Raw genomic sequence first — 25012 nt, forward strand, 5'->3', positions numbered from 1 at the left:
GTACTTAGATGAAATAAGCAAAAACAACTTTACAGAGGGGAACATAACATGCAAAATTCCTATTTTAAAGAGAAACTTGATGTCCATAGTAATGCTATTCAAAATAGCCTCAAACTGGAAACTACCCAAATGCCAATCAACATGAGAATGAATGAATAGTGTAAACAGTGTAATAAATAGTGGAATATATACTACAACACCACACAACTGTATGAGTGAATTTCACAAACATGATATTAAATGAAAGGAGTCAGACACAAAGAGTACATACTACATGATTACACTTACATAAAGTTCAACACAGGTAAAATAAATCTATAGTGTTAGAAATCAAGATAATGGGGAGAGTGAGTGAAGGAGCAAAGGCATGAAAGGTGTGGGAGATACTGTTTTGTTCTGGGTGTTGGATATCCAAGTTTATGCAACATCTGAGAGTTCACTGAGTTGTCCACATATGGCTTGTTCACTTTCCTTAAGGTATATCATATTTTAATAAAAGGTTAAAGAAAAGTTACTATGAAATTACGAATGAAAACAGGAAGTGAAGAACAGTCAATTAAGGAATATAGAAACCCTCTGCTTTTTTTTTTTTTAGGTGCTTCTAGGACCTTTTTGAAAAGTATCTGTGTCTCAAACATTCAACACTCAGTAGTGATCTGTGACCTACAACACCTGAACCCTTGAAAGTAATATCATACTTAAATAGAAGCTTATTCATCTGAAAGGAAGTTCTTGTAAGAGTTCTCAATGAATATGAATGACTTTGAGCTAAGTGTGCATCAGCACTCTGGGTTCTGTTCCTAACTCCAATTGTTCTTTTTCTGTCTCACTGACGAGTTCCCATAGCTCTTCCTCCCTCCTAAGATGCAATCCTTGGCTAAAATCTTTTCTTTCCCTTTCTTAAGCTAACTCACTCTCCCTTTCAGCCATCCCGTCTTCTGAGTTCCTTGAGATGAAATCTCTGGCTACAGTTGCTTTTACTCATGTTCTAGTCCTGACCTTCCACCACCTCAAACACTATTTGTCTAAATCCAAAGTCAGTATGGTGGTTCCCCCAAAATATTAAACAATTCCAGTAATGCCAAACCTGAGCATATAGCAAAAGAAATGAAAGCAGGGACTAGAACAGATGTTTGTACACCAACGTTCATATAGTATCATTCACAATAGGTAGAAACACCCCAATGTCCACCAACAGATGAAGGTACAAACAACATGTAGGACACACATACAATGGAATTTTAGCCTTAAAAAGGAATGAAATTCTGACACATGCTACAACATGGTTGGACCTTAAATATATCATATGTAAAATAAGAAGATGTAAGAAGAGATATATGATTCTATTATATGTGATACCTGGAATAGACAAACTCATAGAGACAGAAAGTAGAATGTGGTTACAGGGACTGGGGAGCAAGAAGTTATTGTTTAATGGGCTCAGAGTTTCACTATGAGAAGATAAAAATGTTCTGGAGATGGGTAGTGGTGATGGCTGTACAATAGTATGAATGTACATAATGCCAATGAATTATACCTTTAAAATGGTAAATTTTATGTACATTTTATCAAAATAAAAATAAACTTGAAAACAAAGTTGTTTTGCTTTTTCTCTCTCAAACTGCTTTTTCCTAAATTTTCCTATCTTTACTGCATCTTTATATCCTTTATATGCTCCACTTCCGCTATCCCCAGATACCAGGGATTTTCCCTCCAAATGTCTCTCAACAACCCCTTACTCATTCCCATTGTTACAATCCCAATTTAGACCTTCGCTTTTTCTTAACTAATCTCCAAACTTCTAGTTTCTCATTCTTCCAATCCAACCCGGACACTGATACCACAGCAAACCTCATAGAACACATGTGTCAGTGTGATCCTTGCTCAAAATTTTGTCTACTCCCTACTTACTTCCTACATCTGGCAGAGTCTGGCAGTTATCCTATTCATTCATCCATTTGACAAATATTTATTGATGGCCAACCGTGTGTCAGACATTCGTCCTGGGGCTTGGGATTTTGTAGTGCATAAGATAGTCAGAAATCACATTCCTCATGGAGCTTTCATTCTAATGGGAAGACACGGACTATAAATAAAATGTAAATCTTAATAGTGATAAACACTACAGAGAAAAAATAGAACAGGGCTTAGGGAGAGAGGAGACCACAGGGGAAAAGAATTCCTTTTCAACAGCTTGCCAGGATAGGTCTCGTTGAGAAGGTAATGTTTGAACAAAGACCCAAAGGAGAAGAGGGCATGCGCCAAGCAGACCCCTACAGGAAGAACAAGAACAAAGCCTCTGAGGCAAGAGTGAGGCTCTATGTGTGAAGTATTCCAAGGAGGTTAATGTGGCTGAAGCTGACCGAGCAAAGCGGCAAGTACTAGGAAAAGAGGTTAGAGAAGCAATGGTGATGAGCTGGGAGGACTGGAGAAAGCCCTGCAGTTTATAGTGAGGTTCTGGCTTTTCCTTGGAGTCGATGAGAAGTCATTTTGAACAGAGAAATAACATGAACTGACTTATATTTTCATTGGATCACACTGGCTGTGGAGAAGAACTGATTTTAAAAGGTGTAAAGGTGGAAGCAGGAAGACCATTTGGTAGAATACCGCAATTAATGAGAGGAGAGAGGATATGGCTTGGCTTAGAGCAGTAGCAGTGGAAATGTAGGAAGCAGGCAGAATCTGGATATAATCTGAAGGTAGAGCCAACAGGATTTGTGGACCAATCGGACATGAAGTGGGAGAGAGAGGGTTCTTAGGAGAGACACCAAGCTCTCCAACAAGGCTGTTGGAAGGATTGTGTTGCTATTAATGAGTTTGAAAAACTGTAAGAGAAGTGGATTGGGGAGAGTCAACGGTAACTGAGATATCCAGTGACAAGTCGCATCCCTAACAATCTCTCTATTCTTACTTTCGTCTATTTCTCACACAAACCCGCTGGCATTTTCAGGCTTATTAAACATAGGTTCACATTAAACATACTATATGCCAAGCATAATGTCCATATTTTTTGCAACTGCAGAGGAAGAAAATTTCAAGGTAGTGAGCAAGATGTTTGCTGGTTGTTTTACCAACCTGTGTTTCTTTGTACCCATTATCTCTCTCCTCCACTGAAGAATCCTATGTTCTGCCCTCAAGATACACTATGCAGAGAGGGGAAAAAAATTACAGAAATGCATTTTATTTACTTTTGAGCTTCACAGTAGACCTTATCAATTTTCGACCAATATAAGTGTTTGGGAAGAATCATACCTAGCCAATCTTTGCCTCATACAGGGACCCACCTTCTGTCTTCTGAGAAAGGAACTGCAGTTAAGAGGTTGGTGCAGAAGATGGAGTACAGACTGAGCTAGATAAAAGTGGACAGTGTAGGTCCCAAGTGACCCTGTATCCTGTCCCCTTCCAGAAGGAGAACACTTTCCGGGTGATGAGTTGATGGTGATAAAACACCAGATGAGGTTAATGATGCTATGTGGCTCAAGCCAGAGGGTAGCCTTAGGAGACGTCTAGCTTCCAATAGAAACTCTACATCTAGCACGGTGGAGAAGCCACAGCTGAGGGCAACATTGAGGCAGATGAGTCCGTAGCATCCCATTATGGAAAAAGAGCCTGGCAACAGTACCACATCCCCCATCAGGAACATGGAAAAGCTAAGAGAAGGGTATGAACTCAAGTGGCTTTATGGTACAGTCAATAAACTTGAGAGGAACAAGAGTTTCCAGAACATGAAGAGCTGGACAAGGGTTAGGCAAATACCCGTGCTGGGACTTAATGCCTCACCAGCATGTTGCAGAAGTGGAAATAGGTCTAAACCTTCAACTGAGAATATTTAAGCCTATATGTAACTCATTTATAAAACCCAATAAGACGGAGAACAATCCATAAAAAAACAAATAACAGAAGATTAAGCTGCTGTTAAGGAGACTGAGAATCAAAAATTATTCCAGTTATTGAAATAAAAGAAGTTACGTCTCTTCAAGTCTCCATCTGAGACATTTTTCATTGATATATTTAATTCTCATAATATTTTTTAAAGGTTTTATTTATTTGTTTGAGAGAGAGAGCAGAGCAAAAGAGAGAGCACAAGCAGGGGAAGGTGCAGAAGAGAAGCAGGAACCCGCTGAGCAGGGAGCCCGATGCGGGGCTCCATCCCAGGACCCTGGGATCATGACCTGACCGGAGGCAGACGCTTAACCAACAAAGCCACCCAGATGCCCCTTTAATTCTTATAATATTTTCAGTAGGCTGAATAATGGCCCCAAAGACATCTGGAACCTATAAATGTTGCCTTATATGGCAAAGTCTTTGCAGATGTCATTAACTTAAAGATACTGAGAGGAAGAGATTATCCTGAATTATCCAGGTAGGCTTTAAGTTCAATTACAAGGACCTTTATAAGACAGAGACAGAAAGAGATGTGACCCAAACAGAAGAGGAAAAGGCAATGTGACCACAGAAGCAGACTCAAGTGACACAGACACAAGCTGAGGAATGATGGCAGCCACCAGAAGCTGGAAGAGGCAAGGAATGGAGTCTCTCGAAAGCCCCAGAAAGAGCCTGCCATCATCTTGAGTTCAGCCCAGTGACCTTAATATTGGACTTCTCACCTCCAGAACAGCTACAGATTACACTTCTGTTCCTTGAAGCCACCAAGTCTGTGGTAAAGCAATAACACTGTCTAATGAGCAAGTTCTAGTTCCAGCTTACAGAAAAGGAACCTGAAGTTCAGAGCAGCGAACATCTCAGGATTTGAACGGCAGCCGCATGTCTGATCCCAAGTCAATGCTCTTCCTCTGCAAGCACTCCGTCTGCCTCTGCCTACAGCTCCCACTGGAGGGGCGTCCCCTGCTGCCTCTGCTGAGCCTAGTTACAGCTGTTCATTCTTTCCACATCCACTAACATCTTCTCTCGTGTCCCTGTGGCTCTCAGGTTTCAACTGCCTCCAATTCTTTTATTTTGAAATGTATTCAATAAATATTTGCTAATTAAGTGAAAATAACCACATTTTGAGTGTAAGGGGAACGAAAATAATGGGCAGTATTTCAAATTCTATCAATCTTAATCTCAAATGAAAGTAACATAAATCACTTGAATTGGGACTGCACCAAAAAAAGAAATAAAACAAAAAGGGCAGAAAAGCCAAGCTGTATTTGAACAGTTATGACAAATGTGTAATGAAAAGTACTTTGGGTAATATCTGGGATCACCAACCAAGCGGCAATCTACATGCAAACAAAGCCCAGCATACCAATCTAGAAAGGAAAAATAACATTCAATATTCACGGAAACTTTCACAGAACTATAATACTGAACGTCTAAATAACACATAACTAACACGGGGAAAATATCCTGGTAATCTTAAGGAGAAAAATTTCTTCAAAGAAAGCCAGGCTAACTAGAGTATGTGAGAAAGCAGAAGACATATTTTTCTTTCTTTTTTTTCTTTTTAAGATTTTGTTTATTTATTTGACAGAGAGACAGCCAGCAAGAGAGGGAACACAAGCAGGGGGAGTGGGAGAGGAAGAAGCAGGCTCCCAGCAGAGCAGGGAGCCCGATGCAGGGTTCGATCCCAGGACCCTGGGATCACGCCCTGAGCCGAGGCAGACGCTTAACAACTGAGCCACCCAGGCACCCCCAGAAGACATAGTTTTCATTCCTTCAAAGATGATTTCTGGATATTCTATTGAAAATTCAGATAACGTATAAAAAAGCAAATACACAAAGTCCAGAGAATCAGATGCGGCTTCAGGTTCTCACCTCATACACTCCTCTGGAAATAATAACTTCCTTATCACAGAATCTGGCTTTTCAAAATTATATTATATTAATAATCTTTGTAAATTTATACATTCCTAGCCCAATTTGGATGCACCATCATATGCCATCCCCCAAGCAAGTCTCATTATGTTAAAGGATTAATGTTACAATAATCCAAATAACCCTAAAAGAGATGATTGATTATCAGTTAATCACGTCTTGCAGACAATTCATGGTTTCTTTTTTTAAAGGCAGATACCTAACTAAATACAGACCTTAATAGGGAGGAGTTCAACATGAAGATGCAAGATGCCTAGACAGACAACTTGGAGAGGAAAAGAAGAATGCATAAAGGGAGGTGAAATGTTGCTGAAGGCCAGCTTTGTTTTGCTTACACTAGGCCTGGGACATCATCACTGAGATCTGAGAATGGGGGAAAAAACAAAACATACTAGTCCAGATGGCTTCTAATTAACTTTCTATTGACTCTTCTCTTTAGTGACATTCTAAAACCAAGTGGATTTTAACCAACTGACTGATCCTACTAAGTAACTTATAGTTACTTAGTTTTAAATACCAAAAAGAAACAAATTAATTCTGTAACTGGGGGCTCTCTGCTGCAAAACTCAAAAACAAGGATACTTAGCGTCACCCAGAATGAACTCAGATACTTTTTGGGTTACCAAGTGATAAATGACCCTAGTAACTTTCTCATAAATTCATCATGATTCTTTTAAAGACCTTATTTTTAAAACTTAATAAATCCATCTAAAATACTATTTTTTTTTTAAAGATTTTATTTATTTATTTGACAGAGATAGAGACAGCTAGCGAGAGAGGGAACACAAGCAAGGAGAGTGGGAGAGGAAGAAGCAGGCTCATAGAGGGAGAGCCTGATGTGGGGCTCGATCCCATAACGCCGGGATCACGCCCTGAGCCGAAGGCAGACGCTCAACCGCTGTGCCACCCAGGCGCCCCCTAAAATACTATATTAAGTATACTATCAAAACTTTATAGATACAAGTCTACTTAGAAAACATTCTGCAGTATTTGTCAGGCACTGGAAAGTGAATGACGATGACTGAATACCACTTCTCTGTAGGTAGAAAAAGAGGCGAGAAGCCCTCCTAAATCACTTCGGAACAGTATCCAAAAAGGAAAAGAAAAGGGGGAGAAGCCTCTGAAGGAGTAAAGAAAAGCTTTCTTAAAACTAAAACAAAAGCTTCATGTCACTTTAAGTTTTATCTTTGTTTCTGACAGACCAGTGTGAAGTGTCATAGCAATACAATGAAATATGACCAAATAATAACTACATGCAATTCTGTTTTCTATTTAATTTCCAGAAACTCTTTCTTTAAAAAAAAAAAAAAAGAGAAGAGAAGAAGAGAGGAAAGAAGTTTCTTCTGAAACTGTTGATTTCACTTCAAAGTCTTTTAAAAACCCTCAATCCTCCCAGAATGGAAAGTGTTCACCTGTGACCTTCTGCCTGGATTTCTTCCCTGAATCTACTGAAAGTACAGCGTGGGGCTCAAATAGAAACCTGAGTCCCTACTCCTCTCATCACTTGATAAGAGAAGAAACAAAAGTGGCTTTTACCTCTAATTCACCCAGAAAACAATTCTTTGTGTACCTTTGTTACAGGAAACTCCAGGAGACAAACGGTCCTTGTACTTCTCTGGGCGAGGCAGAAACTACATACATTTTGTCAATCTTATTTTCAGATAAAAATGAACAGCCTCTGCCCAAGCAAAACAAAAACTGGAGAAGCAAAGAATAAAAATGGGGCTCAATTCTGAAAGATTCCTTAACCCAAGAAAACTACCTAATACCAGTGAGCTCGCCTGGAAAAATTGCTAGCACCATATTCAGCTCCCCAAGAGCAATTAATAGGAAAATCTTGACACTTAAGCTTGATGGGTATAAAGGCCTTGCAGATCAATCTTCAACAAACTGAAGTAGTCTTCATATTAACTACATACTCGCCGATCACAACTTGTATTCACAGAAATCCTTACTACACATCACCTCAAGCTGATTGATAAATACCCAAAGGGTTTAGCAACCACTTCCATAAATTCTAAGTTACCTAATGCATCCTTTAAAGACTGAGAGCGAATTTGCATCTGGGCACGGCATGTCACTCCTTCGGCTTCTTTTCCCAGTCTGTTCCTTCTATGTACCTTGTTATCCATCTTTGAACTGCTTGATAAAAGTACCTTACAGTTTAGTACAGTGTAATTCAAAATCCATTTATTTGTCCTAGACCCTGGGTTACAAAGAATTATACAAAGAGTTCCAGCTCTCGTGGAATTACTGTCTAGTTTTAATAATATGATCACTATTAAGATAGTTGCAAAAAATGTTAACAACAGCTCAGAAGATGGGTATTTGGCCCAACGTGGAGCTTCAGGAAGATGTCTAAATCTTTAAATATCTCTTAAGTTTTTAAAATTGTGCTTGCTTCCTTTTTTCTGATTTCTAAAATAATATGTTTCTGTTATTGGAAATTTGAAAACCATGGACAGCAGACAATCACAATCCATCTTTAAACCTATCAATAATGAATTAGCACTTAACATGTCAGTATATTCTTATTTTTTCTCTGGGTCTAGATGAATGTATTTGTATATATTTTTCACAAAATTTAGGAAACACTGTATATATGTTTATATATATATATATATATATATATATATATGTTCAATCAATCAATCATCTTTAAAATCTTATTTCTGTCCACATCAGTCTTCGAAGGAAGAACTCCAAAAACATGACCAAAAGCTGCATAACTTTTATCCTATGGATGTGCTGTAATTTATTACAGTATAGGCTTTATTTTTTCTGATTAATATTATAAATAATCCTGTTTGAACAGCCTTATATCTATTACTTGGCCAAATCTGCTTGTTTTCCACGCCCCAGTGTAGCATGTACTTGTGGAAACATCCCCTTCCCAGGACACAACTCATCACTCACTCCCGGGGCTTCTGGTATTTTCAGGATTTGCAATTTCCTAAAGAATGTATGAAAAACGGTGGTGCCAGCAAGTATCCTAATTGTCTTGAGGAACAGCTGCTTGGAACATAGAAGAGACAGATCTGTCTCCCTACCTGCTCTCCATTGGAAGGAGCGACTCCACAAGGTTGAATGTGGGGTGCCTCCAGTTGCTTTTCTCTCTCTCCTCTAAGACTGTGGCACAAGGTTAGCTGGCTGTCAGCTTCAACAGTTGAGGGTTTTCACCTTGCTTTGTTCCGTAATATTTTTAGGAAATGGCGAGCAGTTATACTTTGCTACCGTTTTTGACTAAAATTCCAAGGAAGCCTTGGAAAAGGCAGAGCCAGGTAAAGATGGATGAGGAAGAACTCGCTGAGAATCCTAATGGCAGTAGCAAGGAAACCAAGGCGTAGAAATTGTAGCGTATGAGGGCAACCACAGGCACTTCTTTAATGTATAAACTTAGAGGAGGGAGAGAGGAGACACAAGGCTGGAGATAGGAGGGGTAGGCAGGTCACAGGTGCTACAAGCCCTGCAAAAGACCTCAGACCTTAACACACGAAGAACCAGGTCTGTATTCCCATGGATAACCTTGGTGTTACCGGAGGCAAGGGGACCAGTTACAAGGCTAAAATAATCCCTGAGGAGAGAGATGATAAAACCCGAACTTCGGCTATGAGATGCTGAGAAGGAAAAATCAGTTGCAGCAGGAAGCAGATTTAGTTACAAGCACTGTTCACTGGTTCATATTTCTGTCTCCAGCCTTAGTGTGCCACCAGAACACCGTGCCTCCTCGAAGCTCAGGTCAGTGTAAGTAGAGAAGGAAGCCCAAAGCCACATATCCTACGGGCTTCATGGTTATTTGTGCTGGTGATAAGGGCCGTCGCAACTCTGATGGCTGGCAGGTTACAAACAGCGCTGAAAGTACAACTACATATCAGCTCCAGACAACAGGAAAAACACTTGTGCCTCTGTTGTAAAAAAAAAAAAAAAGAAAAGAAAAGAAAGAAAAGAAAAGAAAAGAAAAAAAAGAAAAGAAAGAAAGAAAGAAAAGAAAAAGAAAAAAAGTGAAGAGGCAGCTTCAAAGCAGGCAGCTGTGAAGCGTTTCCTCGCCACCGCTTCTGTCTTCAACAGATCACGTGGGTAGAGCTGCACACATAAAAATGGTTTCATTAAAAGCCTCCAGTCATTCATTTTGCTTATTAAAGCCACTCCACAATGATATTCACAATGGAACTCTCAGCTGTCCCTAGCAATGACGCTAAAATACAATTAATTCCTCTTCCCGAGGAGTCTACAGGTACGCGCTTGAGGTATTGTGTTAATTGCCACTGCTTCATACCATGGCTTCAATTAGGACTCAAAATGGGAGCAAGACAAACATGGATCCCGTTAAGTTCCAGAGGACTTAAGACTGAAGTTTCTGCCCCCACCGACTCCCCCCTCAATCCTCATGCTGATTAAAAAAACGCTGAAGGTTCCATCTGGGGAACGACAGTGACATCCAGTGGCCACGAACTAGAACACACCAGTTACAGAACGTCATTCTATGAGAGAAGGGCAAATATTTGTTGATGTACTGATGTTTTGAATTCAATGTCCATAAAACTGTGTGCAACTGGAACCTCATCATAACATGATCCCAAATTAGGCTAATCCGAGACTCATAACAAAATCAGGATGTTTCACTGCCTCTGATGATGAACTCTGCCTATTAAAATTCCCAGCAGCATATTACTAATAATTATTTGCCAGAAGAGATGAAATACTGATATTATATTCAGAGTTCCAAATGTCATATGACCATTTATGTTGCATACATATTCAAGGATAAGTCATTTCCAATGTGATCCTCTTGCTCAGCCAAAAGAAATAGCTGGCTCTGATTCGGAGGTTAAGAGCGGAGGAGTAGGGGACCCCTTTTTCAGCCGGTCCCCTGAGTTGAGCTGGATAGGTACCAGACCAGCAGGAATATCCACGGAATCAGCCTGAGACGCAGGAAGATACATCTGGATCTCTACAAATGAACATCTCCAGCGCTGAGTATCGAGGTACGAAGCGGGGAGCCGTGAAACCGCGCACAGATATCGGAAGCTAAACAGAAGGGGGAGGGAGCCGCCGTGTCAGGGCGCCGGGAAGCGGTAGCCACCTGCAAGGGGGAGCGGACAGACCGCGGACCCGCACGCTTGAGACAGCAGGCTGAGAAGGGAGCTCCGGGAGCGCACGCGGGACGGCTGGCGGTTGGCGGGCCACCTGCACGGGGGAGCAGGCGGACTCGCGGACGGCACCCGCGAGACAACAGACTTAGAACGCGAGCTCCAGGAGCGCGCGCGCAGGGCGGCTGGCGGGCCACCTGCACCGGGGAGCGGGCGGACCGCGGACCCGCACTCTGGAAACGGCAGACTGAGTCCGTGAGCCGGGAGCGTGCACCACCAAGCATCTCACGGAGCTCCGGAGCTCCGGTGTGCTCACTGGATCGAGGCTGAGACCGGGAGCTCCGGGAGCGTCCGCGGGGCGGCTGGCGGCTGGAGGGCCACCTGCACGGGGGAGCAGGCGGACTCGCGGTCAGCACCCGTGAGACACCAGACTGAGACGGGGAGCTCCGGGAGCCCGCGCGGGGCGGCTGGCGGCTGGCGGGGTTGGAAACACAAAGGACAGAGACGTGCCGGCCCTGGAAGTGAGGGCTGGGACGCCGGGTGTGGGGCGCACAGCCCGGGATGCTGCAGGGTTGAGCAGCACCAACAGAAACAGAGTTAAAGTGGCCAGAACATCAGTGGAGAACGATCCGCGATCCCTCTGTTCTGAGACAGAGGCTGAATTTCAGCCGCTGCTGCTCTCTCAGAAGAGGCATAGCAAACCGCCAGGGAAAGCCGCCAGAGAACAAAAGCCCGGAAATACCGGCTCACAGGGTGCCCATCCCCATCCCCCCTCGCAAGGGACACAGAGACTCTACCCAAACAGGGTTTTCTGAGTACCGGCAGGCAGGCCCCTCCCCCAGAAGGCAGGCTGAAAAATCAAGAAGCCCACAACCCGGAGCGCCTGAGTGGCGCAGTCACCAAGCACCTGTCTTCGGATTAGGGTGTGATCACAACGCTCCGTAAGGAGTCCTTCATCGGGCTTCTCCACCGGGAACCTGCTTCTTCCTCTCCCACTCCTCTGCTTGGGTTCCCTTTCTTGCTGACTGTCTCTCTCTCTCTCAAATAAATAAATAAACTCTTTAAGGAAGAAGCCCACATCCCTAAGATCTCTATAAAACAAGGGCGCACGGCCTGGGTCCCAGTCAACACTTGGGCTCTGGACAACCCTGCAATCTCTCTTCATCAGAATGACGAGAAGGAGAAGTCCCCCCCAGCAAAGAAAAGATAATGAGTCTGTGGCCTCTGCCACAGAATTGGCCTCGGCCACAGAATTAATACATATGGATGTATCCCAATTATCAGAAATGGAATTCAGAGCAACAATGGTCAAGATGATGAGTAAACTTGAAAAAAGCATCAGAGAAAGCGTTGCTGAGAATATAGAATCCCTAAGGGCAGAAATGAGAGCGAATCTGACAGAAATTAAAAACTCAGTGGGCCAAATACAGTCAAAACTAGAGGCTCTGACGGCCAGGGTCACCGAGGCAGAGGAACGCGTTAGCGAATTGGAGGATGGGTTAGTAGAAGAAAAAACGAAAATAGAAGCTGGTCTTAAAAAAATCCACGCCCACGAATGTAGATTACGGGAGATTACTGACTCTATGAAACGATCCAATGTCAGAATCATCGGCATCCCTGAAGGGGTGGAGAAAAACAGAGGTCTAGAAGAGATATTTGAACAAATTGTAGCTGAAAACTTCCCTAATCTAGCAAGGGAAACAAGCATTCGTGTCCAAGAGGCAGAGAGGACCCCATCCAAGCTCAACCAGGACAAACCTACGCCACGGCATGTCATAGTGCAATTCGCAAATATTAGATCCAAGGATACAGTATTGAAAGCGGCCAGGGCAAAGAAATTTCTCACGTACCAAGGCAAAGGTATCAGGATTACGTCAGACCTGTCTACAGAGACCTGGAATGAGAGAAAGGCTTGGGGGGGCATTTTTAAAGCTCTTTCAGAGAAAAACATGCAGCCAAGGATCCTTTATCCAGCAAAGCTGTCATTCAGAATTGATGGAGAAATAAAGACGTTCCAAAATCGCCAATCATTAACCAATTTCGTAACCACGAAACCAGCCCTACAGGAGATATTAAGGGGGGCTCTATAAAGGTAAAAAGGCCCCAAGAGTGATACAGAGCAGCAAGTCACAACCGATACAAAGACTTTAAAGAGAAATGGCATCATTAAAATCATATCTGTCAATAATCTCTATCAATCTAAATGGCTTAAACTCTCCCATAAAACGCCACAGGGTTGCAGATTGGATAAAAAGACATGACCCATCCATTTGCTGTCTACAAGAGACTCATTTTGAACCCAAAGATGCATTCAGACTTAGAGTAAGGGGATGGAGTACCATCTTCCACGCAAATGGACCTCAAAAGAAAGCTGGAGTAGCAATTCTCATATCAGATAGACTGGATTTTAAACTAGAGGCCATAGAGAGAGATACAGAAGGGCACTATATTATTCTTAAAGGAAGTATTCAACAAGTGGATATGACAATTATTAATATATATGCCCCCAACAGGGGAGCAGCAAGATACACAAGCCAACTCTTAACCAAAATAAAGAGACATATAGATAAGAACACAGTAATAGTAGGGGACCTCAACACCCCACTATCAGAAATAGACAGAACACCCTGGCAAAAACTAAGCAAAGAATCAAAGGCTTTGAATGCCATACTCGACGAGTTGGACCTCATAGATATATATAGAACACTACACCCCAGAACCAAAGAATACTCATTCTATTCAAATGCCCATGGAACATTCTCAAGAATAGATCATGCTCTGGGACACAAAACAGGTCTCAGCCAATACCAAAAGATTGAAATTATCCCCTGCATATTCTCAGACCACAACGCTCTGAAATTGGAACTCAACCACAAGGAAAAACCTGGAAGAAACTCAAACACTTGGAGGCTAAGAACCATCCTGCTCAAGAATGACTCGATAAACCAGGAAATCAAAAAACAAATTAAACAATTTATGGAGACCAACGAGAATGAATACACAACGGTCCAAAACCTATGGGATACTGCAAAGGCAGTCCTAAGGGGGAAATACATAGCCATCCAAGCCTCACTCAAAAGAATAGAAAAATCTAAAATGCAGTTTCTATATTCTCACCTCAAGAAACTGGAACAGCAACAGAGGGACAGGCCTAACCCACTGACAAGGAAGGAGTTGACCAAGATTAGAGCAGAAATCAATGAATTAGAGACCAGAACCACAGTAGAGCAGATCAACAGGACTAGAAGCTGGTTCTTTGAGAGAATCCATAAAATTGATAGACCACTGGCAAAACTTGTCCAAAAACAAAGAGAAAGGACTGAGATTATTAAAATTATGACTGAAAAGGGAGAGGTCACGACCAGCACCATTGAAATTGCAAGGATTATTAGAAACTTTTATCAACAGCTATATGCCAAAAAACTAAACAATCTGGAAGAGATGGAGGCCTTCCTGGAAACCTATAAACTACCAAGACTGAAACAGGAAGAAATAGATTTCTTAAATAGGCCAATTAACTATGAAGAAATTGAGTCAGTGATAAACAACCTTCCAAATAATAAAACTCCAGGCCCAGACGGTTTTCCTGGGGAATTCTACCAAACATTCAAAGAAGAAATAATACCTATTCTCCTAAAGCTATTTCAAAAAATAGAAACAGAAGGAAAGCTACCAAACTCATTCTATGAGGCTAATATTACCTTGATCCCCAAACCAGGCAAAGACCCCCTCAAAAAGGAGAATTACAGACCGATTTCTCTAATGAATATGGATGCCAAAATCCTCAACAAGATCCTTGCTAATAGAATCCAACAGTACATTAAAAGGATTATCCATCATGACCAAGTGGGATTCATACCTGGGATGCAAGCATGGTTCAACACTCGCAAATCAATCAATGTGATACATCATATCAACAAGAAAAGACTCAAGAACCATATGATCCTCTCAATTGATGCAGAAAAAGCATTTGACAAAATACAGCATCCTTTCCTGATTAAAACCCTTCAGAGTGTAGGAATAGAGGGTACATTTCTCAATCTCATAAAAGCCATCTATGAAAAGCCTACTGCAAGCATTATTCTCAATGGGGAAAAGCTGGAAGCCTTTCCCTTAAGATCAGGAACACGACAAGGATGCCCACTCTCGCCACTATTATTCAACATAGTACTAGAAGTCCTTGCAACAGCAATCAGAAGACAAAAAGGGATCAAAGGTATCCAAATCGGCAAAGAAGAAGTCAAACTGTCTCTCTTTGCAGATGACATGATACTCTATATGGAAAACCCAAAGGAATCCACTCCCAAACTATTAGAAGTTATAGAACAATTCAGTAAGGTGGCAGGATACAAAATCAATGCCCAGAAATCAGTTGCATTTCTATACACGAATAACGAGACTGAAGAAAGAGAAATTAGGGAATCCATCCCATTTACAATAACACCAAAAACCATGCGTTACCTTGGAATTAACTTAACCAGAGACGTAAAGGACCTATATGCTAGAAACTATAGATCACTTTTGAAAGATATTGAGGAAGACATAAAAAGATGGAAAAATATTCCATGCTCATGGATTGGAAGAATTAACATAGTTAAAATGTCCATACTACCCAGAGCAATCTACACTTTCAATGCTATCCCGATCAAAATACCGAGGACATTTTTCAAAGAACTGGAACAAATAGTCCTTAAATTTGTATGGAACCAGAAAAGGCCCCGAATCTCCAAGGAACTGTTGAAAAGGAAAAACAAAGCTGGGGGCATCACAATGCCGGATTTCGAGCTGTACTACAAAGCTGTGATCACAAAGACAGCATGGTACTGGCACAAAAACAGACACATCGACCAATGGAACAGAATAGAGAACCCAGAAATGGACCCTCGGCTCTTTGGGCAACTAATCTTTGATAAAGCAGGAAAAAACATCCGGTGGAAAAAAGACAGTCTCTTCAATAAATGGTGCTGGGAAAATTGGACAGCTACATGCAAAAGAATGAAACTTGACCACTCTCTCACACCATACACAAAAATAAACTCCAAATGGATGAAAGACCTCAATGTGAGACAGGAATCCATCAAAATTCTAGAGGAGAACATAGGCAACAACTTCTATGACATCGGCCAGAGCAACCTTTTTCACGACACATCTCCAAAGGCAAGAGAAATAAAAGATAAAATGAACTTATGGGACTTTATCAGGATAAAGAGCTTCTGCACAGCCAAGGAAACAGTCAAAAAAACTAAGAGACAGCCCACGGAATGGGAGAATATATTTGCAAAGGACACCACAGATAAAGGACTGGTATCCAAGATCTACAAAGAACTTCTCAAACTCAATACACGAGAAACAAATAAACAAATCATAAAATGGGCAGAAGATATGAACAGACACTTTTCCAATGAAGACATACAAATGGCTAACAGACACATGAAAAAATGTTCAAAATCATTAGCCATCAGGGAAATTCAAATCAAAACCACACTGAGATACCACCTTACGCCAGTTAGAATGGCAAAGATAGACAAGGCAAGAAACAACAATTGTTGGAGAGGATGTGGAGAAAGGGGATCCCTCCTACATTGTTGGTGGGAATGCAAGTTGGTACAGCCACTCTGGAAAACAGTGTGGAGGTCCCTTAAAAAGTTAAAAATTGAACTACCCTATGACCCAGCCATTGCACTACTGGGTGTTTACCCCAAAGATACAGACGTAGTAAAGAGAAGGGCCATATGCACCCCAATGTTCATAGCTGCATTGTCCACAATAGCCAAATCATGGAAGGAGCCGAGATGCCCTTCAACAGATGACTGGATTAAGAAGCTGTGGTCCATATATACAATGGAATATTACTCAGCTATCAGAAAGAACGAATTCTCAACATTTGCTGCAACATGGACGGCACTGGAGGAGATAATGCTAAGTGAAATAAGTCAAGCAGAGAAAGACAATTATCATATGATTTCTCTCATCTATGGAACATAAGAACTAGGATGATCGGTAGGGGAAGAAAGGGATAAAGAAAAGGGGGGTAATCAGAAGGGGGAATGAAACATGAGAGACTATGGACTATGAGAAACAAACTGAAGACTTCAGAGGGGGGGGGGTGGGGGAATGGGATAGACTGGTGATGGGTAGTAAGGAGGGCACGTATTGCATGGTGCACTGGGTGTTATACGCAACTAATGAAGCATCAAACTTTACATCGGAATCTGGGGATGTACTGTATGGTGATTAACATAATATAATAAAATAAAAAAAAAAAAAAGAAATAGCTGGCTCTGTCAAAGTGAACCGGGTTAGATCAGTTGGACCCGGCAATTTCAATACTACCTTAGGTAAGAAACATTTATCTGAAAATGTTTTCGAGGGTTCCAGATTTTAACCTGTACTAATACCATGGATAAGAGACAAAGACAGAGAGTAAGAAAGGGACAAACCAACCACGAGATCCCAGGAACATGAGGGGAAACAAACTCACTTCCGTGGAAAATGCAGAGACTTTAGAATCTGAAAGGACCTACATTTGAGCAATGCTTGACTCTGGGCAAGGACTTTCATCACTGAGTCTTTGTATTCCTATACGTCAAAGGGAGATTAGAAGACACATCTTGCAGGGTTGCTATGAGGCTAAGTGATGAGAGCGTCTATCAAGATGAATGTTAAACCTCTCGCTCCGTGCCCTGCACATATAAGATGCACGTGAACAGTAGCTATCACACATATGGATTCATATTAAAACTACTAATAAGACTGAAGTTGCGTTTGCCACAGAAAATGTCACTCTGAAAACAGACTTTCGATTCCATAAACCTACCGTATTTTGAATGTCAAGTGCTCCTCCATCTGACTTTAGCAATTTGTGATGTGTTTTAACAGATCAAAAGCAACAATGGCAGCATATTTATTAACAAAATAAAACATCTCTGACACTTTCCTAAGCTTATGTTGGTCATTAAAGTGACCTCAAGTACAGGAAATGCTTAACTTCCATCTATCCGAGTCACAACGTTCTCACCTAGAATCTGGTTCTCACAAATACCACACCTCTTACCAGTGTCAACTACCCTGTGCAGACGGTCCAACAGGGCATGTGCAACTAGCAGAAATGACAGATGGGCCAGGATTGATCCTGGAAGCCACCGGTAACTGGATGTAGAAGCAAAACAAAGTTGCTCAGCCTCGGAGAGGTTCGATTCTGGCCTTCTGAGTAGTATACAGTTGACTCCTGAACAATGTGAAACATAAGGGTGCAGACCTTCTCTTGCAGTCAAAAATCTGTATGAAATTTTTGACTCCCCCAAACTTAAATATTAATAAAGAGCCTACTGTTGACTGGAAAGCTCACTGATGACATACCCAGCCGATTAATGCATATTGTGACGTTATATGTACTATATACTGTATTCTTACAAAAGTAAGCTAGAGAAAAGAAATGTTATCAAGAAAATCATAAAGAAGAGAAAATAAATGGACAGTACTGGACTGAATTTATAAAAACAACAACAACAAAAACCCACATATTGTAAGTGGACCCACAGAGTTCAAACCCATGTTATTCAAGGATCAACGGTACTTTCAAAACTAAATCAGGATCATATTGCTGTCTGACTCCAAGACCTCCAGTCACTTTCTCTCTCACTCAATGTAAAAGTCAAGCCCCTCCGTGGCCTATGAGACCCTACACAAGCTGGCTGGCGGTAGCCCTACGGAAGTCTACTCCATCACCCCCCCCCACCTTACCCGGAAGGGCTGGCCTCTGGCTGCCACAAATATTCTCCCAACATCACGCTTCGGGGACAGCTCCCCGACCCCTCTAAAGAGCATCTCGCACTCACTCTCAGCGTGCTCCTTCCTTCTGCCCCGCCTTCCTTTTCTCCGCAGAACAGGCAACTCCAGCTTTTCCAAAGCTCACATGACACCACTTTGCTTTCACAAAAGACCTACATTAGTATCTGTTTTTGCTAACCAACAGAAATCCAAAGAGGACTTTTGAGGTGTAAAGTGAAAACACCATTCAGCAATTGCTTTGCAGGGAGCCCTTATAAAGGCCACATGCACTACGGATCCGCAGCAAGAGTGGTCCCGCGAAGCTCCTTCCAGGGAACCACACACAGCGTCTCAGCATCAAGCCCCATAGCTCTGAACTTCCTAAGTATCTGCGCTTTATCTTGATTTATTTTGTGCATCTGTTGGCGAGATGTGTCCTAAGATACCACAGACTGCTAAGAGACTTTATTTCTGGGGTCTGGGAATGCTCAAATATTTTCCCATAGCAATTAATGGTAAACGTTTCTCTGCTTTATACCATTTCAGCTTCCAAAGTTTTCATAGGCGTGCTCTACTTTCAGATAACAGGAGAAACCCGCACTTATCACCTGAGGGATTACAAATTTTAGTCATGTGTCTCGTATCTTTCTCTTCCCAGGAGATACAAACTCGCAAGGGCAGTGTTTTTTGCCTATTATGTTCATATTGTATCCCCAAGATCCACACACAAAATAGGCTTGGTATAAAACAGTCAATAAATATCTGCTAAACTGTGTGAGGAAGTCAACAGGAAAAGGCAGGGAGAGCTCCTAGTGTTTGTGGAATCTATAAAGTGAAAAGAAAAAAAAAACACTCAAGATGTATTTTTGGGTGCACACACACACAAAAAAAGAAGATAGTCTACAAAAGTAAACACAGATTATGTTAAAACACAGAAATTAAATTAAAAATAAATAAGAAAATAGAGATATTCATTAGCTATCATCATCTAATGTTTAGTGTATCTTTATTGAAATAAAGCAGCTAATAAATAAATAAGCAAATAAAATATAAGTTGGTAAATCTAATATGAATTAGTATCTGGATAGCATTATGTCAGCAATTTTTCTACTGTTTAAAGATATCATCTGTGGGGCACCTAGGTGGCTCAGTCAGTTAAGTGGCCCTGAGACTGAGCCCCATGTTAGGCTCCATGCTCAGTGCAGAGTTTGCTTGTCCCTCTCCCTTCCCCCCCAGCTCCTCCCCCATCATGTGTACACAGGACATGCTCTCTCTCTCTCTCTCTCAAATAAATAAATAAAATCTCTTTTAAAAAAGATATAATCTGAGTGAAAACAAAAGGAAAGAAAAAGAACACAAGAAAGCTGTGGAACTCAATTTCTGTCTCATAATCTTTGGTCCAATGCATGGTTGATGAAGCCAGGAGACAATATTCTCGCATCTTTGATTTTATTCCAGCATGTCCAGAAAATACAGTAATGGAGAAATATATTTCTATTTGATGCCTAAAAGTTTAAATTTAGTATGTAACTCAAATTAATTCTCAATGTTCCATTTTAAGCCCCCACATTAAAAGAACCTGTGCATTTTATTCCTTAATATAACTTTCCGTGGTCTCAGTGAAAACTGGTGTTTAATTTACAGAGCAGATTTTTATTATCAAACTTCAAGCTATCTGTTAGGGGTAAACTGTAGTGACAATAACTTAAAAAATGTAAAGTTGCTCCAAAAGAAAAAATTAAGGGTATGAAATACTGTAATTACATATTATGCTAATTAAGAGCTATATTCTCACAAGCATAAGTAAAACTAGTTTAGAATATGGTGGATATTTATTGAGAGTTAACACTATACTTATAGGAGATGAATGGTCATGAATAGAAACTAAATTAGTCACAAACAGCAATGCAGAAAATATTATGTTGAACTTTTTCTGCCCTGGGAAGGCGAGAAGGCACAGGGCACTGGCCAGTATGGCATACCTTCAGAATTCAGGTTTTCTGTGAACATTACTTGATATGAAGGGGGAAAAGAAAAGGATTTTGCAGGTATGATTAAGGGATCTTGAAATGGAGAGATTTTTTTGGATTATCCAGGTAATCTCCAACCAGTACCATTTTTACATGAGAGAGGCAGAGGGTGACTTGACACAGACAGAAGAGGGAAATCCATTTTGACCACAGAGGTAGAGAAGGAAGTGATGCAGACAGAGGCCAGCATTAGCTGGAAGCAAGAAGGAACAGACTCTCTCCTCGAGCCTCTGGAGGAAGTGCGTCCCTGGCAATACCTTGATTTCAAGCTAGTGGCACTGATTTTCAGACTTCTGACCTCCAGAACTGTGAGAGCACCAATCTGGGTTGTTGTAAGCCACCAGGTTCATGGTCATTTGTTACAGCAGCCACAGGGAATTCATATGGCATCCAAAGGATCAAATGGCATGACCGTAACAAACTCCTTTCTTTCTCACTACTTATTATGGGAACATGTTTTTTAACACTAATATCTGTAATCATAAGAAAAGGTGAAATAAAATTGTTGCCAAATTCCCACTCTAGTAGAAGAATGAAAATATTTTATACCTTATTAAAAATATATTTTTAAAGATTACACTTTATGTATATGACTTTAAAATGTAAAGGAGTTACTTAATTCTTCAAGAAAAATTTAGGGTACACACACCCATAAAGAGAACCACCAGTGTGGACCCTTTCCATGTCTGCATGACAACAAATTTAAAAAGTAGTTCAAATAACAGCTTATTTTATTAACCTCTCAAAAAATGTTCATTGTGCTACCAAAGATTATTATGGGATTTATCTATCAATTTGGACTCTATGTTTTGGCTCCCAAATTCTCATAGATCATTATTTAAATAAAGAAGTGTGAGAAATGTGCAATACTTCTACCCTTACTTTCATTTTGTTACATTCTTTGTCTCCCAACCACCAACACCAAAGTTAAAGAAAAGGACTATTCATAATTGTCTTCTATTTTTCTATGTGTGAAAAAAATCTTTGCCATATGATTGAAACTATAACAAACAGAAAAGCAATGATGTGGGCTATGGTTCTGTATCCTTACCTAGACCTATGTGAGGCAGATGCTCAAAAAGGGTCCAGCTGTGGTCATCAATGTAATGATTCTTCAGGATCAACAGCTGGCAAACATCTCGGGCAGTTATGTCACTGGGTACCTCTAAAGCCCTGCTGGTTTCATCTTCACTGTATACTTTAATTACCTGCATAGGTAGAAATAAGAAAATGAGCTAATATATCCTATTAAAAATATCATTCTAATAAGTCATCAAACTTATTGATTGAGCTGATTACAAAGTCCTCATACGGATTTTTGTACATGTAATTTTCTAAAACACCGAATAAATGTTGCTTCTCCAAGACTTGTTTGTCACCTGTCAAAATTGCTTTGTCCGATAACTTCCACCTTCTTCTCTTCAGTGTCTAAACGAGAGGACATTCAATGACCATCCAATGTCATTTCTCTACCATTCCAGTCCATTAAAAAGCTACATATCTCTTAACAATATATAAATTGTTCAATTCCATATTTATATCCTGTAAATTATCCAAGTAACATGGTCAATTTATTCCCAGATATATACAGGTAGTAAAAGCAGTAAGTAAAATGAGCCTTTATGAAAAGATGTCTCTATTTCAGGTTCTAGAAACTTTAGCAAAGACTGGCTGGATATATACCCGATCCTTTTTTTTTTTCCTCTGCAATTAGTTGTGTCCATGGGATTGAGTTTTAGTTGACGAAATGTAAGCACATTTAATGTTGCACTTTCAGGGCTAGTCCATAAACACCTCTCTCGTATTGTTGCCCATTCTCTTATGCTACCCTCCCACTGAGTGGAAATGACAAGGACTGAGAGGGAAAAAAGCCGTGGGACAGAAGGAGTCTTCATCCCTTAATGATCACATGAAAGCAGCCCAACTAAGAACACCTATATAGAACTTTGACCTGAGCAAGAAATAAGCTTTTATTGTGTTCAGTTACTGTGAATTTGTATTTATCTCTTACAGCAGCTAATGTTACCCTAAATTACATAGAATTAGGGAGAATTTCATACACAACACTTCCCTCAACATTTACCAAGTTGTGCTATGTGCTAGAATTTCCACTATTATATAATCATTCCACTAATTATATCAATTAATTATAAGAAGATATATGCCACAGAGCAACATATACATATAACACACGTGGGAAATGGTAAGAAAATTCACTATAAGAAATACACTTGTTACAAAAATATAGACATTTCAACATTTTTAGTAATTCAAACAAATGTAAATTAAAATGATGTATTAATTCTGTCCTACCAATTTTTTAAATTACACTTAATTACAGTGCGATGAAATACCTGCTCTCTTACAGTGATGGGAGTGATATAAATTGGTAAAACTATTTTGTACACCTGTTGGAAAGTATTCAAAAACATTAAAGGTCCATTCCTTTGACTTAGTAATTTCACGTAAGTAAACTATCTCAGTAACTCTGTCCTAAATGTGGAAAATGGCTTCATGCATAGACCGATCCAGCAAAGCATTACATATCATTCTATCCATCTAAATATTCAACAATGAAAGAATGGTAAATGACAGTATTTTCCTAGAATGGAATATTATATAGTGCTTACAAATGTTATTCAAGGAAATGATACAGGAACTTTTAAAAATTCATAGGCAAAATAAAATCATGACACCAAAGTATATTTTGCATGGTACAGGGCAAGTTTCCTTGTGGGACCGGGCACCTACCAGGCACACTACCCGTCTTGTTCTAACAATATTCTGATTGCCTTTTAGAGCACACTCCCTCCCTCGCCGCAAGTCTTAGTGATTGTGGTAGCCCCACCATCGGCTCAGCCATGGAGAGCCGCAGCTGTGGGGACTGACTGGTAAGAGCCAGTTGTTAAACATTCAAGAACTGCAAGCCAGGCATCCATCCTGTAACCAGCCACAGTAGGAGCATGTATACCAAAGAAATTGGCGATATATATATTTTAGGGCCAGTTTACCAGTGCACCACTGCCTCAGATCTGATAGTTATCCAGACTGATCAACCAGCACCCAGAACCCCTCCGGCAACAGTAGTTATTTCAGAGAAGGGCTTATGACCCAATCAGAGCCAGTTCGACACCAATCTAGGTATCTGTTCACAACACCATACAGTGGACCCTCTTTTGTACTAGTCTGATGTAGGACGAAGCTGTTATTGTTCACAAAGAAAAAGACTGTGGGAAAATGAGGCCCACTTGGAGTAAGCCAAGCTGAGAGACAGAAAGAGTCCGGAGAATATCTCTGAGCTCCTGGATCAACTGAATTTGATTTCTTTGTGTTTTCATCATACATGTGCTGTGAGGCTGTAAGTGTCTAGGTTAACACCCACCTCCTTATCTTGCTTGCTCTAGCCATGGACCCCCTCCAATTCAGTCTCCATACTGCTAGCAGAATAAATTTGCTAATTGCCTATTCAGTCAGCTGGATTAGTGCCTGCTACTAAAGTTCTTCAATGGCTCCTCACTGCCCTAACTCAAGCAGCTCATCATATTTACTAATACCCCTTACAAGGCGCATATCCTTTGCTAAGTGTTTTAATACAACGCTGTCACGGAGACTGTTGTTTCCTTCAGACAGCTTAAAGTCTAGCAGGGAAAGCAGTACTTAAAAAAAAATAATTATAAACGAGGGCATAAAAATGCAGCATATTACTAATCATAAAATGGGGTTAGAAGAGACCTGGAAGATATCCGTGAAAAAGTGATATTTAACCAAGGCCTGAAGGAAGAGTGGGCAATAGCTAGGCAAAGAGAAGGTGAAAGCACTTCAGGCTAAGGGAAGAGAAGTCCCTGGGTGCACTGGTAAAGAAGGAATTTGGCAGGTTCTAAGGCCTGGGAGGAGTCAGGGATGGCAGTTGCAGCAAACAGGGAGCCTGGTCCTAAGGAAACTGAAGTGGTAGGCAGGATGGTGGTAACAGGGATACACAGTTCTAAGTTCAGAATTGATTTAAGAACCATTGAGCTCTTAAGTAGTAAACGAACACATAGACATGGATATATCTGGCGAGGGAGAAAAGAAAAAACAAAGGAAAAAGAGAATCTAGGACTGAACCCTGAGAAATACCAATATTTAATGGTGACTTAGAGGCAAGAAAGTCTGAAAGATCAAGCGAGGTAGAAAGAGAACCGGGAAAATGGCAACCCATGGCATAAAGCCCAAACTAGCACACACACAGCACGTAGACCCTCCAGGAAACCAGCCTACAGAACGGGGCATTCTGTGATCCTAGCCAGATATGACAGGTGCTTGCAA

General features: G+C 40.8%; 1 protein-coding gene across 2 annotated transcripts in view; it reads right to left on the reverse strand.

Annotated features, from left to right (window-relative positions):
• Nucleotides 1-25012, reverse strand: part of GRB14 (growth factor receptor bound protein 14) — a 111698-nt gene that overhangs the window by 26503 nt on the left and 60183 nt on the right. For both annotated transcript variants that reach the window (XM_034654658.1, XM_034654659.1), the window contains exon 2: nt 21759-21915. In XM_034654658.1, coding sequence (XP_034510549.1) covers nt 21759-21915 — 157 coding nt within the window. The remainder of the gene's footprint in view (nt 1-21758; nt 21916-25012) is intronic.

Source organism: Ailuropoda melanoleuca, chromosome 2 (genome assembly GCF_002007445.2).
Source record: "Ailuropoda melanoleuca isolate Jingjing chromosome 2, ASM200744v2, whole genome shotgun sequence".
Lineage (NCBI taxonomy): Eukaryota > Metazoa > Chordata > Mammalia > Carnivora > Ursidae > Ailuropoda > Ailuropoda melanoleuca.